Source organism: Giraffa tippelskirchi, chromosome 13, assembly GCF_054371585.1.
Source record: "Giraffa tippelskirchi isolate mGirTip1 chromosome 13, T2T-mGirTip1v1.2.pri, whole genome shotgun sequence".
NCBI lineage: Eukaryota > Metazoa > Chordata > Mammalia > Artiodactyla > Giraffidae > Giraffa > Giraffa tippelskirchi.
Genome location: NC_137287.1, coordinates 15,630,784 through 15,647,805, shown reverse-complemented (window position 1 = coordinate 15,647,805; position 17,022 = coordinate 15,630,784). Strand labels below are relative to the sequence as shown.

At 49.0% G+C, this 17,022-nt stretch overlaps 2 protein-coding genes across 5 annotated transcripts; one reads left to right on the top strand and one right to left on the bottom strand.

Annotated features, from left to right (window-relative positions):
* The first annotated feature begins 2,518 nt into the window (after positions 1-2,518).
* On the top strand, positions 2,519-5,008 carry MYL11 (myosin light chain 11). 3 transcript variants are annotated; one of them, XM_081553074.1, is made up of 7 exons: positions 2,519-2,578; positions 3,192-3,287; positions 3,560-3,635; positions 3,862-3,966; positions 4,081-4,159; positions 4,670-4,718; positions 4,809-5,008. In XM_081553074.1, exons 1-7 carry the CDS (start codon positions 2,576-2,578, stop codon positions 4,911-4,913), a joined length of 513 nt encoding a protein of 170 aa, XP_081409200.1. In that variant the 5' UTR covers positions 2,519-2,575; the 3' UTR covers positions 4,914-5,008. The 3 variants fall into 3 exon arrangements, with proteins under 3 accessions (XP_081409200.1, XP_081409202.1, XP_081409201.1); XM_081553076.1 differs by having other exon boundaries at positions 3,560-3,655; positions 3,836-3,966; XM_081553075.1 differs by having other exon boundaries at positions 3,560-3,655; positions 3,824-3,966.
* A 173-nt stretch (positions 5,009-5,181) lies between these two features.
* SEPTIN1 (septin 1) lies at positions 5,182-9,014 on the bottom strand. 2 transcript variants are annotated; one of them, XM_081553060.1, is made up of 11 exons: positions 8,761-9,014; positions 8,507-8,597; positions 8,328-8,414; positions 7,950-8,073; positions 7,511-7,645; positions 7,296-7,413; positions 6,559-6,660; positions 6,336-6,435; positions 5,988-6,153; positions 5,654-5,744; positions 5,182-5,559 (listed from the first exon to the last, which is right to left on the bottom strand). In XM_081553060.1, exons 1-11 carry the CDS (start codon positions 8,944-8,946, stop codon positions 5,473-5,475), a joined length of 1,287 nt encoding a protein of 428 aa, XP_081409186.1. In that variant the 5' UTR covers positions 8,947-9,014; the 3' UTR covers positions 5,182-5,472. The 2 variants fall into 2 exon arrangements, with proteins under 2 accessions (XP_081409186.1, XP_081409187.1); XM_081553061.1 differs by having other exon boundaries at positions 8,328-8,405.
* Between the last annotated feature and the right edge of the window lie 8,008 nt (positions 9,015-17,022).

Below are 17,022 nucleotides of genomic sequence, written 5' to 3'. Positions count from 1 at the left end.
GGGATCCCAGACCCCAAATCATGGATTCCCACTACCATGAACTCCCATATCTCTGTTCTTATTCTTTGGAGGATGCAGAACAAACCCTCTGAACTCCTCTCTCCTCTGACACACCGTTCTGTGCTCCTCCTTCTCTGCTAGGAAACCAGACCCCAATCTCATAACCCCTCTACTCCCCACCCCACCCCAGGCTATCCTAGACCACAAACACAAAGCCCAGACTTTACCAGCCCCTCCTCTCTCTGGGCTCCATCTCCCTGAGGCCCAAGATTCAGGATTCAGCCCCAGAAGGGCTCCAATTTCTGTGCAAAGTCCACCATCCTGAAATTTCAGTCAGGCCTAGCTAGCTCCCAGCTTCCCAGTTCCTTGGTCTCTGAGTTCTCTGAGGCTCCTTTTCCCAGCTCAGACTCAGATCCTGTGAACTCCAGTGTCTGAGATCTGCCGCTCTTGATCTCCTTCTCTTCAAATTCCCCACTTTCCATTAGGCCCAAGCTTCCTAAGCACTTCCTTCATTCCCCTCTATTGAATTCTCCTCCCCTCCCACAACCCAGTAAGAAGTGGGCTCCTCCCTGCGCCTGGACCCCCATGGTAACCTTATAAGGTGAGGCAGCTGTCGACTGAGGCAGGGAGGGGCCGGCACAGGAGGCCAAGGGCAGCTGCTAAGTTTAGGGTGGCTCCTTCTCCCTTCTTAGAGACAACAGGTGGCTCAACCTCAGTGCCCAGAAAAGAAACTGTCTTAGGGGCATTGGCATGAGTCTGGAGAAGGGAGCGGGGAGGAGGTAACTTCTTCAGGACATCGGGTCCTAAAGGGAGCAGGAGGAGGAGGAGACATGGGTGTTCTTGCCAACCTTGAACCTTCTGGGGCTTTCTCAGCCACCATTTCCCCAGACCTCCACTGTATGGAATGGACTGAGGCACTGAGGCCCAGAGGGTTGGGAGAGGGGACCTCAAAATCACACAGTCAACCAAGGTGGTTCTTACCCAGATTGCAGAGAGAAGCCATTGGCCATCCAGCCACCAAGGTGGAGGTGACTAATTAGCTTCTCTCTTGGTGTCTTTGACTCCCCTCCTCTTGAGTTCCACCTTTTACATCCATATCCAAAAAAGTGATTATAGACTCACACTAGACCATGTCCTTTTTCTGTTTCAAAACTTTTCAAGGCTCCCAAGGTCTCAGCTCTCAGTCTGGCATTGAAGACCCTCCAATCTCTGGTGTCCAGCCCCTTGTATCCTCTGCTCAAGCCCCATCCCAATTCTGGCAGCTGAACACTTCTGATCTTTGATTTTTCCAGGCCTTTGTCCATCATTGCCCTCCACTTAGCATGCCTGTTCCTCCACTTCCACCTGACACTTCTAGTGGCCTTCATAAGATCATTTCAGTACTCCTACAGAGGCCCGCTATGCCCTCTACTTCTATATTCCAACTGGTGTGTCATTTTCTGCATTTACCCTCTCTCCACAGCTAGACTGTAAGTTCTACCAAGGCAGGGCCTGAATATTAATCATAATGATTGTAAGAATTCCCTGGATGTCCAGTGGTTAGGACTCCAGGCTTTCACTGCCAAGAGCCCAGGTTCAATCGCTAGTCAGAGAACTAAGATCCCACAAGTTGTGTGGTGCTGCCAAAAAAAAAAAAATTATAATGATCATACATCACTAATTGTTTCCCAATAGTGTTCACATCCACAAGTTCTTTGGCCTGGGAATTACCTTCCCATTTTACAGAGGGGGAAACCAGGGCCCAGAGAGTTGGAACACAAAATCCAATGTCACAGAGCAGGCTCTCTGCTCCAGGCTGTTTAGTCTCTTCATACTTAGTGATTCCATGCCCCACATCTTCCCTCACAGACTCCCCCCTCTCCTTGAAGGGGATATAGAAGACTTCTTGATCCTTCAGCTTCCCCAGACAGCTCTCTCCCACTTTTAACCTCTGTCACTACCCCGACACAAATATACTCTTGACTGTGAACTCCACAATGGAGGGACTGTGTTTGTCCAAGTGCACCCACGTGGTGGGGGGAGGGACAGCAAGGGGTGTCTTTGGTCAGCCTTCAGCCTCCCTTCTCCAAAGCCTCCATGTTTGATCAGACCCAGATCCAGGAGTTCAAAGAGGTGAATGTGGGGAGAAGGGAGACTGAAGTATGGTCCAATGCCTGGTACACTACTGATGCTTAATAAATTTACCGGGTTTAAACCTTGCAGGGGTACAGGAGCCTGGTTCCTCTCCTAGTCCTGTGTCTCAACCTGGGCCCTCTCTGAACTCTGGCACATTCCAGCCTCCTCTGGGGAGAAAGAACATCCCTTCCTGCCCAGGTCCTAGCGAGACATGCAGCCCAAGACACCCTCCCTCCCCTCTCCCTCCCTAGGCTCCAGCTGCTGCTGGCCCTCCAAGAAAGGAGAGGCCCTGAGCTGGGCTATTTTGGTATCTGGGGTGGGCACCCACAGGGCTAAGGTTACAGTGGTATGTTAAGGGCTCCCTGGGGCAGGACTATATAACTCCAGAGGGAGTGCTCCAGACGGACTCTCTGCTCCTTTCCAGCCAGAGCCACTGCCTTGCCCCCAGGAGACCTAAGACATGGTGAGTGAGAATCCCCCAGCCCACGAACAGATCTCTCAGACCTCAGAGCAGCCTCACCCCTTGAAAGAAAGGAGCTGGTTCCAAGTCTGGCAAGAGGAAAAAAGATGAATCTTTCCTTTCTTGGTATCGTTAACGGGGAATATATAGAATGATGCCCTAAAGGACCCAACCAAGGATAATCTGCTCAGACACTCCACTAGCAGGAGCTCAGTCCCTCTCAAAGCATGCTCCTCCACTTTCCTAAATCCCCTGGAACCAGCCAGGCCAGGATTCCCACTCTCATTTTATAAATGAGAAGGTAGAGGTTCAGACAAGGTGAATAAGTGGATCAGGGACACACAGCAAGTCTAGGACTCAGAGGAGCCAGGCTCAGGGCACTGAAGAAGGCAAGAAATGTTTCACTTGTTGGGTAGGGTGGAAGGATGGGCACTTGAGGGCTTCAGATAGAAATTTGATGATCCAACTGAAACAAGTCCCCTCAGCAAAGAGTCGTAAGGAAGGGGAAGCCTAGAGCCAGAAGAGTTGCTTTAGAAGAATGAACTGAAAGAATCCATTGCCCCCAGAGGAGTAAGGATGGGTCCACGAACCCCTCTGCCCAACCCTCACCCTTCAGGCACCCAAGAAGGCCAGGAGAAGGGCAGCGGCAGAGGGCGGAAGCTCCAATGTTTTCTCCATGTTTGATCAGACCCAAATCCAGGAGTTCAAGGAGGTAAGTGTGCGGAGAAGGGAGACTGAAGGCTGACCAAAGGCACCCTTGCTTCCCCTCCCCCACCCCTCCCTGGAATGTGCACCTGTTTGGGGGAAGGAGAAGGGCTTAGATTCCTTACTCCCCTCCCTGCTTGGAGTGTAAGAGGACCTCTGGCTGGCGACCAGAATCTCAGAAACTGATCTGCCTGGAGTAAGGATGCTGAAACCTGGCCACGGGAGACCTAATCTTTCCTTAGACCTAATCTTTCCTAATCTTTCCTCTGCCCTCCACAGGCCTTCACAGTAATTGACCAGAACCGGGATGGCATTATTGACAAGGAAGACCTGCGGGACACTTTTGCAGCCATGGGTAAGCTGCCTCCTCTACCTGTAAAGATTGAAGGCTGCAGAGTCCTGGGAGTTCAGCAGCTGTGGGTCCCAGTCCTGCCAGGTCCACCTTGGGACTCAGTCTATCCAGGATTAAAAAAAATGGATGGGATAAAAAAAAATGGATGGGATGATCTGAATTTATAGGAAGCATTATTCTCTGGCCACAAGACCCCACTCCAGTCCCTGCTTCCCCAACCCTGTTCCAGGGCGTCTCAATGTGAAGAATGAGGAGCTAGATGCCATGATGAAGGAAGCCAGTGGACCCATCAACTTCACTGTCTTCCTGACCATGTTTGGGGAGAAGCTCAAAGGTAAATGAAGTATGACGTGTCCTTGGTCCAACCCCTCAGCTGCCTCTCCTCAGAACTTTCAGGGACTGACCCTTTAGCAACCCTTCAGCCACATGTGCCCTCTGACCCCCACAGGTGCCGACCCTGAGGATGTGATCACTGGAGCCTTCAAGGTCTTAGACCCTGAGGGGAAAGGCACCATCAAGAAGCAATTGTAAGTGACACGGTCCAGCTGCTCCCACACAGAAAGCCTCTTTCAATTCCCACCAAGAGTTAGGCACTGCCAGGGATAAGGGTGGCTCAGACGGTAAAGAATCTGCCTGCAATGCAGGAGACCTGGGTTTGATCCCTGGGTTGGGAAGAATCCCTGGAGGAGGGCATAGTAACCCATTCCAGTATTCTTGCCTGGAGAATCCCTTGAGAAGCTCTTGCGAGGAACCTGGCAGGCTACAGTCCATGGAGTTCTTAAAGACTCGGACACGACTAATCGACTAAGCACCGCACAGCACAGGGATAAGGGGAAAATCAGGACTGTGGAAATGGACGATGGGACACAAGAAGGGCAAAAGGGGAGGCCAGAGTGTTTGGGAGACCAATGAGGAATCCAGAGTGACCCTGGTTTTCAAGACGAGACTCAGAATGGCAAGGGGGATGAGGTGGGAGGGCGTGGAAAGGAATCACGAAGTCCAATCTCAAACCTCCCATATATATCACCTCTCACCAGCCTGGAGGAGCTGCTGACCACGCAGTGTGACCGCTTCTCCCATGAAGAGGTGAGTGGAGGAGAGGTCTGGGAGAAGCGGAGGGATGGGGGAAGGGGAACGTAAGGAACCAGTTGGCGATACCCTGCCCGTTTTCCGCAGATCAAGAACATGTGGGCTGCCTTCCCCCCCGACGTGGGCGGCAACGTAGACTACAAGAACATCTGCTACGTCATCACGCATGGCGATGCCAAGGACCAGGAGTAGAGCGGACCCTTTTTGGCGTCTGCTAATCAACGCCTTCCTGCCAGTCAGACCTCCCCACTCAGACTCCTAATAAATCGAAAGGGTCTCGTTTCTTATCCGCGGCGCCTTCAGTGCGTTTGTGCGAGTGGGGCTCAGGTGGGAGGCTGGGCAGAAACACTGGCTGGCACGAAACGAGTGAAATGAATGAATAGTGGCCCGGAGGGCTGGGTGGAGCGGTTCCACCCGATACGCCCGCCACTTATTCCCGCTGGGAAAGAGAAGACTTGCGTGGCCTCAGCGAAACTCAATTTTTATTGAAGTCACGGATTGGGAGAAGTGGGGAGGGGATGGGGGTGTTCAGGGTTGGGAGAGGAGGTCGCGCTCCCGAAGTGAGCTGGGGCGGAGCCAAAGGCGGGGCTACAAATTCCAGGATGGGGAGAACCTGAGAGCCCGCCCCTTAGAAGGGCGGGGCTTACAGGCTGGGGCTCCGAGATTAGGCGCCTGGCAGCCTGGGGCTCAGGGATTGGACAAGAGACAAACCGAAGGCGGAGGCGAGGTAAAGAAAACCTCGATGGGGGCCTTAGAGAGCGTCCGACTGCTCGCCTTGAGCCTGGCTCAGCTGCATCTGGGCCTGCATTTTCTCCAACATCTCTTGCATGCGGCGCAGCTGTGCGGGGCAAGATTGCAGGCATTGGGTCCGGGCGAGGCCAGAGAGGGACTCCGAAGAGGACTTGGGGGTCTTGGTCTGGGGGAAAGCTCACCTCTTCGTCTTTCTCGCGGATCAACTTCTCCGTGTCGGCCAGAGGCAGCATGGGCAGCGGGATCTCTGTGGCGCTCTGGCGGGAAAGCTTACTAGGGGATGGGGGAGAAGGAAAGGAATCAAAAGTGAGGGCCTTGGTTGAGTCACCGCCGCGAGACAGGATCTGGAGTTTGTTTGGAGTCTAGGAGGCGGAGCCGTATCCTTAGGTTAGGGCGGTAAGCAAAGGGGATAGGGAAAGAAAGGCTCTGGGAGAGAGGTCTAGAAGGTGAAGGTTGAGGTCGTGGAGACTGAGGGCGGGGCCTTGGAAGCACCTAACTCTCCGCACTGGCTCTCACCTACGGCTGGCTCGATCCCGCGCCCCAGGCCGGGCCAGGCTCTGTAGGCAGCGGGCCCGGTAGCCCTCGTAGAGCAGGTCGTGTGTCACCTCCTTCAGGTCCTGCAGGTGTGTCTGCACGAGCATCCGTCGCAGGTTCAGGAAATCGCAGTGATGTGGGTTCTCCACTGGGGGGCGGACCCGCGAGCGTCAGGGAACTTGGGTCGGGTCGGCTGCCCAAGGAACCCTCTTTGGGCTTCTAGGGCCCCTGGGACCAGAACTTTCCCCAACTTCACATGTGGGGTACGGTTGGCTGGGAAGCGGCCCGGGCTCCCTGCTGGCCTCAGAACGCGTGCCCGGCCTTACTCACCCTCTACAGTGCCCCAGGAGTAGTGGCGTCCCCTCACCGGTCGGGGCCCGCCGTCCCGCACTACTTCGCAGGAGCCGACAACGGCAAAAGGGATGCTTTCCTAGAGGGGAGGAGTCAGCGATCTCCATCCTCTCCCCGCCCCGTGGACAGAAACCTTTCTCAGCTCCCACCTCCACATCCGCCTCCCCTGGCTTCTCAGTCCCGTCCTGCTTTGCCTCTGTACCTTCATCTCTGCATCCTGCCTCTTGAAGTCTTCATCCTCATCAGAGTCACATTCGGGGAACTGGTAGATATTGATCTCTTCCTCTTTCAACTGTTCCCGGATCTTGGAGGAGACAGATGCAGACAGAAACACAGAGGCTGTGAGCCACAAAGACATTGACTGACCAGAGACAATGAGATCTAGATACAGACACGGGATGAAAGAGGCAGAGAGGAAGCCGTGAAAAACAAAGATGGTGAGAGATGGAGATCCAGGAAGACTAAAACAAAACCTCCGACGATGAGAGACAGAGACGTAGATGATGAAAAACTGAGACCGTTACCCTAACAGGAAAGACTGATGTTTGGGAAGTTTTGAAGATGAGCAGACACCAAAAGACCAGGAAAGAGAGACATAAGTGGAAACAGTGGGAGAGAGCTCTGCAGAAGTGGGGAGATGGGAGCGTGGTTGGCATCCTGGGGCCAGACGGATAACACGGGTCATTATGTCCACACTCCTTCCCTCAGACAGATCTTAGCCAAGCATCCAGCCCAGGGATTCTCTTCTGAGCCTCCAGAGATGTGGCTTCCTGAGGCAGCTTATGACCCACCTTTCTCAAAAACTTTCTTCCAGTCTAGCCTGACATATCATGCTCCGAAAAGGCTACCCCAAGATCAAAGAAGTCAAAGCTGAGTTCAACTTTCGTCATGACTTTTGGCTTCATGTGGAGGCCAAAGGTCAGAGGCCACCACACATACCTTCTGTTTGAGGGCCTGTGTTTCCTTCGGCATCAGGGCATCTGCTTTGCCAATGACTGGGATGATGTTGACCTTCTCGTGCACCGCCCGGAGGAAGGCCACATCTAGGGGACGGAGCCTGTACCCAGAAATTGGTCAGGGCTCAGTTTCAAGGCACAGAGACCCGCCCCCCTGTCCTCCCCAAATGTCCCGACCCCCTAGGGTGTCCCGCAGACCCCCGGCCAAAGGGTGAGATGAAGTAGAGGCAGCAGTGGACACGGGAATCCTGGATGTTCTTCCGGTTCAGGCCACTCTCATCCCGAAGATACTGCTCAAACTGCTCCTCGATGAAGCGCACCACAGGCAGCCAGCTGGGGGTGTGGGGAGAGCGCAGGTAGTCAGAGATCTGGGCCGCAGTGGAGGGAAGGGGACAAGGCTAGCCAGGACTGTGGGGATGAGAAGGGTCTTTGGCTCCAACCAAAGATGTCAGAGGAAACTGGCAGGTGAGATATTGGGAAGCACAAGGCGCTTTGGGCCCCAAGACCACCAGAAACAGCTCCCGCTGTTGCAGGGGAGTGAGTAGGGCCGGGCAGACGAGCCCTGAATCCGACCCCTTGGTCTCCACAGAGTAGCCACATTGGGAAGCTGAGCCCTGGGCTCTCCCCTATTCCTCACCAGTCTGAACAGTCCACTGAGTCCCCAAAGCCAGGTGTGTCCACCACAGTCAGCTTCACCTTAATACCCCCTTCCTCGATCTCCACGCCCCGGCGCTCGATGGTCAGCGTTTGCGTCAAGCGAGCTATGAGGGTGGGGAGAGGTCAGGGAGCTGGCGAGGGTTCTGAAGCAGGACTAATTTCCTTTCTCAGACTCACAGTTGCCCCTCACCCATTTTTCAGGGGAGGAGACTGAGTCTCGGAGAAAAGCACTGAGCTGCCTGAGTTCCCCAGAATGTCATGGGAGACCCAGAAGGAAAGGAAGGGTGTGCAGTCTGGGGACATGGGAGGAGAGGGGTCAGAGGGCCTGGACAGCGTGGTGGGGAGAGGGGCATCTTACCACTGGCTTCTGGTATTTGCCGATCCTCATAGAGGTTGGTGAGAAATAGGCTGTTGATGAGGGTAGATTTTCCCAGGCCTGACTCCCCTGTGGACAGGTCAAGCCCAGCTGGTCAGGTGAGGGGACAGCCAAGGTCTCTTGAGGACTCCCTATCAGGCCCCTCTCCAAAACCCTCAGACCTGCCACCATGAGCGTGAAGTCAAACCCCTTCTTGACAGACTTGCGGTGCAGCTGGTTGGGGAGGGCGGCAAACCCCACATACTCCTTGTCCTGTTGGAGGGGGTGGACGATATGAGGCTGCTGGGGGTGGCAGGCAGGGTCCCCCAGTATGACCTGATCTCAGAGGCTAGAAGTACTGTGGGTTGACCTGGGCCTGGCTACCCTGGGGGCTGGGGACGGAGAGATGTCTGGATTCCTAGGCGTAAGGACTCACCATGGCCCCGATAGCTGTTGCTGCACCTGATGGCTCTCCCCACTTCCTCTGGTGGGGCAGGAAGTTGAGGGTGGCAAACAAGGGGGCGGGCATTATAGGAGCTGAGATGCTCCAACTGGCCCAGAGAGGTGGGGAAAACCAAGATTGAGAACAGCTGGTTCTCAATTCCTGGATCCCTTTGCCCATCACCCCGATAGGAAGCCTCAATCCCTCTGTTCTCTGTACATGTTTATTCCAAGCCCCGCTGTGGCCCCATCACCCTGATGGAAGGTAGGGTTTAAGCAGAGAGGAAGGAAGTGGGTTGGTCTCTCTAGCAAGTGAGGTGAAGGCTTGGATAAAGATAGTTTTAAAAAGTTTCAGCCTGGTGCTCTGTGATGACCTCGAGGGGTGGGATGGGGGTGGGGTAGGGAGAAGGCTCAAAAGAGAGGGGATATATACATACTTATGACTGATTCATGGTATGGTATGGCAGAAACCAACACACCATTGTAAAACAACTATCTTCCAATTAAAAAATAATAAAATTTAAAAAAATTTCCAAGGGTCTGAGTGAACCAAAAGCAGTAAGAAGATTGAGGGTGGGAGGGACCATCAATTTTCCTCCCCAGCTCATGCCCTGGATTCCTGAAAAAGGACTTCAGGTCTTTGGACACTGCTGCCCGAGAACCTGCCTTCAGAATCCTAGCCAAGGCACTCCTCTGCTCAAAACCCTTCACGGACTTCCTAGTGATCTTAGAATCAAATCTGAGAGTCCTGGCCAAAGCCTCTGCATCTGATCTCATCACCTCCTCTTTGATTTGCCCTTGGCAAGTGCCCATATCCTTGGCTCTGTCTACAATTTTGTTTATTTTATTTTTGCCTGTGCTGGGCCTTCATTGCCGCAAGGGCTTTTCTCTAGTTTCAGTGAGCAAGGACTTCTCTCTAGTTGGAACGTACAGGCTTCTCATTGCGATGGCTCCTCTTGTTGCAAAGCACAGGCTCTAGGTGCAAGGGCTTCAGTAGTTGCAGCTCCTGGGCTCCAGAGCAGTCTCAGTAGTGGTGCACAGGCTTAGTTACTCCTTGGAATGTGGGATCTTCCCAGATCAGGGATGGAACCCATGTCTCCTGCATTGACAAGTGGATTCTTTACCACTGAGTCACCAGGGTAGCACCCTTGGCTCTGTCTATATTGGACTTTTCCTTCTTCTGCACCAGGAGAACTCTATCTTTCAAGAGTTTGATTCAAAGGGTTCTTCTTCCTCCTTTATGAAATCTTACCCACCCACAAAAGGTAGAATCATTTCTATCCTCTGGACTCCCCAGCACTTTTCATAGCCCCCTCAATCCCAACCTTTGCTTACCTGGCTGTCTCTTCTACTCCCAGCTGAGTTTTCTGAGGTCAGGCACTATGTCTTCCTAATGTTTACATCCCTGGTGTCTTGCACAGGGCCTGGCACCAAGAAGGTGCCAATAAATAATATACCAGATAAATGAATGCATGAAAGAGTGAGTGTTTGAAGTTAGTTAGGGAAAAGGCAGGGAGGCTGCAGAACGTGTAAAAGGAGCTTGTCTTTGTAGTCAGAAAGAACTTCCTAGACCTCAGTTCTACCACTTGCTGTGTGACCTTGGGCAAGTCATTTGCCCTCTCTGAACTCCATTTTTTTCATAGTAAGATGAAATGCACACACTTAGACTTTTTATCAGGACTCAGAGAAGTTTTGGATGACACAGGCTTTGGAGCTAATCATTTATGTATACAACATACCATATATACATATATATATTATATATATGTACACATGTTGTTGTTGTTTAGTCACTAAGTTGTGCCTGACTCATTTGCAACTCCATAGACTGTAGCCCGCCAGAGTTCTCCGTCCATAAAATTTGCCAGATAAGAATACTGGACTGGGTTGCCATTTCCTTCTCCAGGGGATCATCCTGACCCAGGGATCGACCTGCATCTCCTGCTTGGCGCACGCACACACACACACACATATACATCCCATCTTTAGAATTTATGACCTGAATGACCTCTCTGAACCTTAATATGACTTATAAAGCATTGTTTGGGGTGTGTGTGTGTGTGTGTGTGTGAGTGTGTGTGTGTGTGTGTGTGTGTGTGTTAGTCACTCAGTCATGTCTGACTCTTTGCAACCCCATGGGCTATAGCCCGCCAGGCTCCTCTGTCCATGGGATTTTCCTGACAAGAATACTGGAGTGGGTAGCCATTCCCTTTTCCAGGAGATCTTCCTGACCCAGGGATAGAACCCAGGTCTCCTGCATTGCAGGCAGATTCTTTACCATCTGAGCCACCAGGGAAGCCCATTGCTTGGTCTAGATCCTGCTATGGCTCCAACCCCATTTTCGTCTTTCACTCCTTGTGGTTCCATTTATCACTTCCCATTTAGCCCCTGTATGGACTGACTTGTATCCCCTCACCCACCTTCATGTGTTGGAGCCCTAACCCCCATGTGACTATATTTGGAGGTAAGACATTTAAGGAGGTACTTAAGGTTAAACAAGGTCAGGAGGGTGGGGTCCTGATTGGATAGATCTGGTGTTCTTAGAAGAAGAGACACCAGCAATCTCTGCGCATGCACAGAGAAAAGGCCATGTGAGGACATAGTGAGAAGGTGGCTGTCTGCAACCCAAGAAAAGAGGCCTCACCTGAAACTGCCTCTGCTGGCATTTTGATCTTGGACTTCCAGTCTCCAGAGTTATGAGAAAATCTAGCCAAGGCTATGGTTTTTCCAGTAGTTGTGTATGGATGTGAGAGTTGGACTGTGAAGAAAGCTGAGCGCCGCAGAATTGATGCTTTTGAACTGTGGTGTTGGAGAAGACTCTTGAGAGTCCCTTGGACTGCAAGGAGATCCAACCAGTCCATCCTAAAGGAGATCAGTCCTGAGTGTTCATTAGAAGGACTGATGTTGAAGCTGAAACTCCAATACTTTGGCCACTTCATGAGAAGAGTTGACTCATTGGAAAAGACCCTAATGCTGGGAAGGATTGAGGGCAGGAGGAGAAGGGGACGACAGAAGATGAAATGGCTGGATGGCATCACCGACCCGATGGACATGAGTCTGGGTAAACTCCGGGAGTTGGTGATGGACAGGGAGGCCTGGCATGCTGAGATTCATGGGATCGCAAAGAGTCAGACACAACTGAGCAACTGAACTGAACTGAACTGAACTGAACTGAAGTATCTGTTGTTTAAGACTCCTAGTCTGTGGTTCTCTGTTACACCAGCCTGAGTTAATACAGCCTCATAGCACCCTCCTTTCCCCTTATCCTAAGGCAACCACTCTAATGTGCACAATGTGTAATTTTTTTTTGGTTCATATATATTTGTATGCGGCACACAAATGCTTACAGAAATAGTTGTATGTGTTTACATACATGTCATATACATGTTATGTATGTAATGGGCTTCCTGGTGGCTCAGATGGTAAAGAATCTGCATGCAGTGCAGGAGACCTGGGTTCAATCCCTGGGTTGGGAAGATTCCCTGGAGAAGGGAATGGCTACCCACTCCAGTATTCTGGTCTGGAGAGTTCCATAGACAGAGGAGCCTGGCAGGCTACAGTCCATGGGGCCACAAAGAGTTGGACACGACTGAGCAACTTCCACTATGTATGTAATATATGTACATAGTACACAAATGTTTACACAAATAGTAGTGTAGTAGTGAAAGACATTCGGTTGTGTCCGACTCTTTTCGACCCTATGGACTATTCACAGTTCGTGGAATTCTCCAGACTAGAATACTGGAGTGGGTAGCCTGACCCTTCTCCAGGGGATCTTCCCAACCCAGGAATCAAGCCCAGGTCTCCCGCATTACAGGCTGATTCTTTACCAGTTGAGTCACAAATAGTTATATGTGTTAATATATGTTTCTACTTATTAATTATTCAATTAGCATTAACTTTTAAAATCCATCCATGCTGCCATCTTATCCTTGTTTCAACCTCATTTTTATTATAGATATATATATTTCAAATTATTAAATTTTGGCTGTGCTGGGTCTTAGTTGCTGCACGCAGGCTTTCTCTAGTTGCAGCGAGTGGGGCTTCTCTCTAGTTGCTGAGCACAGGCCCTAGAGTACGGGCTTCAGCAGTTGTGGTACATGAGCTCTGTAGTTGTGGCACACCAGCTTAGTTGCCCCATAGCATGTGGGATCTTCCCAGACCAAGGATCAAACACATGTCTTTGGCAGGCAGATTCAAAACCACTGGACCACCAGGGTAGTCCTTCAACCTCATTTTTAGTACTCCCTGGGAAAACCACCCCTCTGGGCCTTACTTTCCTCATCTACCATATGGTATTGCATGCTCCTGCCACACTGAATTCACAGAAGTTGTTCAAGTTTCATATGCTTATAAAGACATATAGGGATTAAGAGCTATGTGACCTTGGGCATCTTACTTTAACCTTCCTGTGACTTCGTTTCTGTATCTGTTAAATGATTCATTAATAATTTCACCTCATAGGGCCATGATGAGGATTATATATCTGATACACGTAAAACTCTTAGCAGTGCCTGACATAAAAGATGAGCTTGAATGCTAGCTCTTGCTATGACATGAGCTGAGAGGTGTGACAGTGCCAATAGCTCCAACCTAGCGACTGCTCTTCTGGATCAGTTGCTGAGAGTCCAGACGGAGTGAATCAGTCAGGGTTGCCGCCCTCTGGGGAGACGGAGACAGCCACAGTAAGTGTGACACACAGCACTGGTGCTAAAAATGTAGTGTAATAAGGAGATAAACAGAGTACTTTGAGAAGCCGAGGGACGGGATAATTACACCCTTTTCCCTGCACCACAACCTTTCCTTCTCCACGTCTCCTCAGGCTAAGCAGCCCTACCATTTTAGTTAAAACTCTGAACGCCTCCCTCCCTTGCCCTCTGCAAATATATCCAGTTGATTTTCAAGTCCTTTCTACTGATGAGAAAAAGCAGCCCTTCCTGCCTACATCCCTCACTGCCCTGGTTTCAGACTCAAATCAGGCTCTTCCCCAAATTACTCAACAACCTTTAAGAAAATAACATGGACACAACTGTCAGAATGGCTATCATCAAAAAGACCACAAATAACAAATGTTAGCAAAGATGTAGAGAAAAGAGAACCCCGTACACTGTTGGTGGGAATGTAAATTGGTGTAGGCACTGTGGAAAACAGTATGGAGGTTCAGTAAACAACTAAAAATAGAACCATCATGTGATCCAACAATACCACTCATGGGTATAGATCTGAAGAAAATAAAAGCACTAATTCAAAAAGATACATGCACCCCAATGTCCAAAATACGGAAGCGACAACAGCCAAAATGTGGGAGCAACCAGTGCCCATCAACAGAGGAATGGATAAATAAGATGTGGTGTTATATACACACACACAATGGAATACTACCTACTCAGTCATAACAAAGAATAAAATTTTGCCATTTGCAACAACATGGATGGATTTGGAGAGTATTAGACTTAGTGAAATAAGTCAGACAAAGACAAATACTATATATTATCACTTACATACGGAATCTAAAAAATAAAGCAAGCTAATGAATATTACAAAACAGAAAGAGACTCACAGATCTAGAGAGTAAACCGGTGGTTACCAGTAGGGAGTTGGGGGGGAGAAGGGCAAGATAGGGCTGAGAGATTAAGAGATACAAACTCCTACATATAAAATAAATAAACTACAAGGATATATTGTACAGCACAAGAAATAGAGCCAATATTTTATAATAACCATAATAAATGCAGTATAATCTCTTTAAAAATTGTGAATCACTATTTCGTACACCTGAAGCTTATGTAATATTGTAAATCAACTATACCTTAACAAAAAAAGAAAACAAGAGAAAAATAACATGTATATTCATTTATTTATTGTATAACCAATACATATTCTCATGGAAAAATGAGCAACTGCAAATGGTTAGAAAAACATACATCTAATATCATTACTGATATAACCTCATTTTGATTTTCATCCTTCTGGATATGCCTATGCATATGAATAAATATATATTCACAAAACTAAGATTATACTATAATTTAGAAACCTGTTTTTGTCATTTAATATGTCCTGTAAGTCTATGATCATAAACACACATCTATATTATCATTTTTTAATAATTTTATTTCATTATTATTTATATACACTTATATTTCATTTGTATCTATTTCTTTATTTGGCTGTGCCAGGTCTTAATTGCGGCATGGGGGATAGAAGCTGGGCCCTGTGCATTGGGAGTGTGGAGTCTTAGCCTACATTATCATTTTCATAGCTGCTTAGTATTTAGGTTGATGGGCTTAGTATTTAGGTGCCACTAGTAAAGAACCCGCCTGCCAATGCAGAAGACATAAGACATGCAGATTCGATCCCTGGGTCGGGAAGATACCTTGAAGGAGGAAATGGAGTGAAAGTGTTTGGGCTGTATTCTCGCCAGGAGAATCCCACTCCAGTATTCTTGCCAGGAGAATCTCATGGACAGAGAAGCCTGGCAGGCTACGGTCCATAGGGTTGCAAAGAGTAGGACATGACTAAAGCGACTTAGCACACACGCACACATTTAGGCTGATTCCCACTCTTCCCCATGATAAACAACGCCGAGCTGGGATGACTATGTGGTGCTATCATTGTGCACTTGTCCAAAACCATTTCCTTGGGCCTCATTTCTATCAGAGGAATTACTGAGTCAAAGGAAGTCACATATTTAAGGCATTTGTGCATATTAACAAATGCCCTCAAAAAAGGTTTGTGGCTTGGTTAAGTGCAGAAATGACATGAATTAGTAGTGACACAATATTCCATTTACATGTTTAATTCCAACAAATTATGCTTAGTCATTCCTGGGATAATGACTTTATAATGATAAAATTTGGGGCCTGTTTGGAGAAAGGAAGATCCCCTCTTGAGGTTCCTATGGGGCAGTGAATGGTAGACAGCAGTCTTCCCATTTCATAGTCACCTGGATTACTTCTTTTTCATCTCACCATCATATCCTCATAACCACTTATGACCCTACCAGACATCCCTGGAAGGGCTTCTGTATCTTTAGACCTGAGTTCAGATTCAGACCCAATAACTCCAGGTTGCATCTTCTCAAAGTCAGACCTTGTTCTACAAGTGACTGTGGTATGAGGGCTGACCAGCCTTTGGGGGGTTCCCTCCAAAAGGGGCTGGCTCGTTGCCCTTTTGGTACCCTCTTACCCCAGTTTCCCAGCAATGTGCCTGGTACATGTTGGACCCCCAGGAAATGTTTGTGGAACTAACCATTAACTTACCATCTTATCTGCAGCTTCCACTACTTTCCTATTATGTAAACTTATGACACATTAACCAGAGCAATTATTTATTTTCCTCTTTTGAGGACTGATTGTAATCATGGAGGATATATATATAAAAAGATAATTACAGTCTATATAGGGCTTCCCTTGTGGCTCAGACGGTAAAGTATCTGCAGAATTTGCCTGCAACGCAGGAAGCCCAGGTTTGATTCCTGGTTTGGGAAGATCCCCTGGAGAAGGGAATGACTTCCCACTTCACTATTCTTACCTGGAGAATTCCATGGACAGAGGAACCTGGCAGGCTACAGTCCATGGGATTGCAAAGAGATAGACACAACTGAGCAACTAACACTTTCACTTTTTCATATATATATGTATGTATGTATGTATTTGCCTGCTCCATGTCTTAGCTGCAGCATGCAGGATCTTCAATCTTCATCGCACATCAGGGATCTTTCAGTTACAGCATGTGGGATCTAGCTTCCCAACCAGGAATTGAATCCGTGTCCTCTGCATTGGGAGCTCGGAGTCTTAGCCACCAGATGACCAGGAAAGTCCCCTTAATCATCTTTGGATCCCCAAGCTTCTAGCACATAGTAGGTTTTCCATTAGTGTGTGAGCGACTGTGCCTGGAGTTCTTCATTCAGGGTCCCCTTCAGCCAGGCTCTGGACTTGCTGAAATCTTAGCTGATTGAAAGGATCAGCTTGAAAACACCACCTTCTTCCTTGGTTACTTCAGCCCAAAGAGTCACAATTGATATTTTTTACTGAGTACTTTACACATATTATTCTCAACCATTCAGATTAGGTAGTATCTCCATTTTACAGTTCAGGAAACAGAAGTACCTTCCCCACCCAAGGTTAAAGGGAGTAAATGACAAGATCAGAAATAAAACTCTGCATGAATGACCTTAAAGACAATGTCCGCAGCCACTAAACTCTACAGGTTTCACTTTGTACTACATTCCTATCATATCTTTGTTCATTAGGTC

Bases quoted from the DNA above. Each gene is read 5' to 3' on its own strand.
- MYL11 (XM_081553074.1), top strand. The intron at 4,160-4,669 runs GTAAGTGACACG...ACCTCTCACCAG, and splicing joins GGCACCATCAAGAAGCAATT to CCTGGAGGAGCTGCTGACCA. The intron at 4,719-4,808 runs GTGAGTGGAGGA...CGTTTTCCGCAG, and splicing joins ACCGCTTCTCCCATGAAGAG to ATCAAGAACATGTGGGCTGC.
- SEPTIN1 (XM_081553060.1), bottom strand. From the start codon at position 8,946: ATGGGCAAAGGGATCCAGGAATTGAGAACCAGCTGTTCTCAATCTTGG. The intron at 7,414-7,510 runs GTCTGCGGGACA...TTCTGGGTACAG, and splicing joins ATCTCACCCTTTGGCCGGGG to GCTCCGTCCCCTAGATGTGG. The intron at 5,560-5,653 runs GTGAGCTTTCCC...TGCCCCGCACAG, and splicing joins TCCGCGAGAAAGACGAAGAG to CTGCGCCGCATGCAAGAGAT.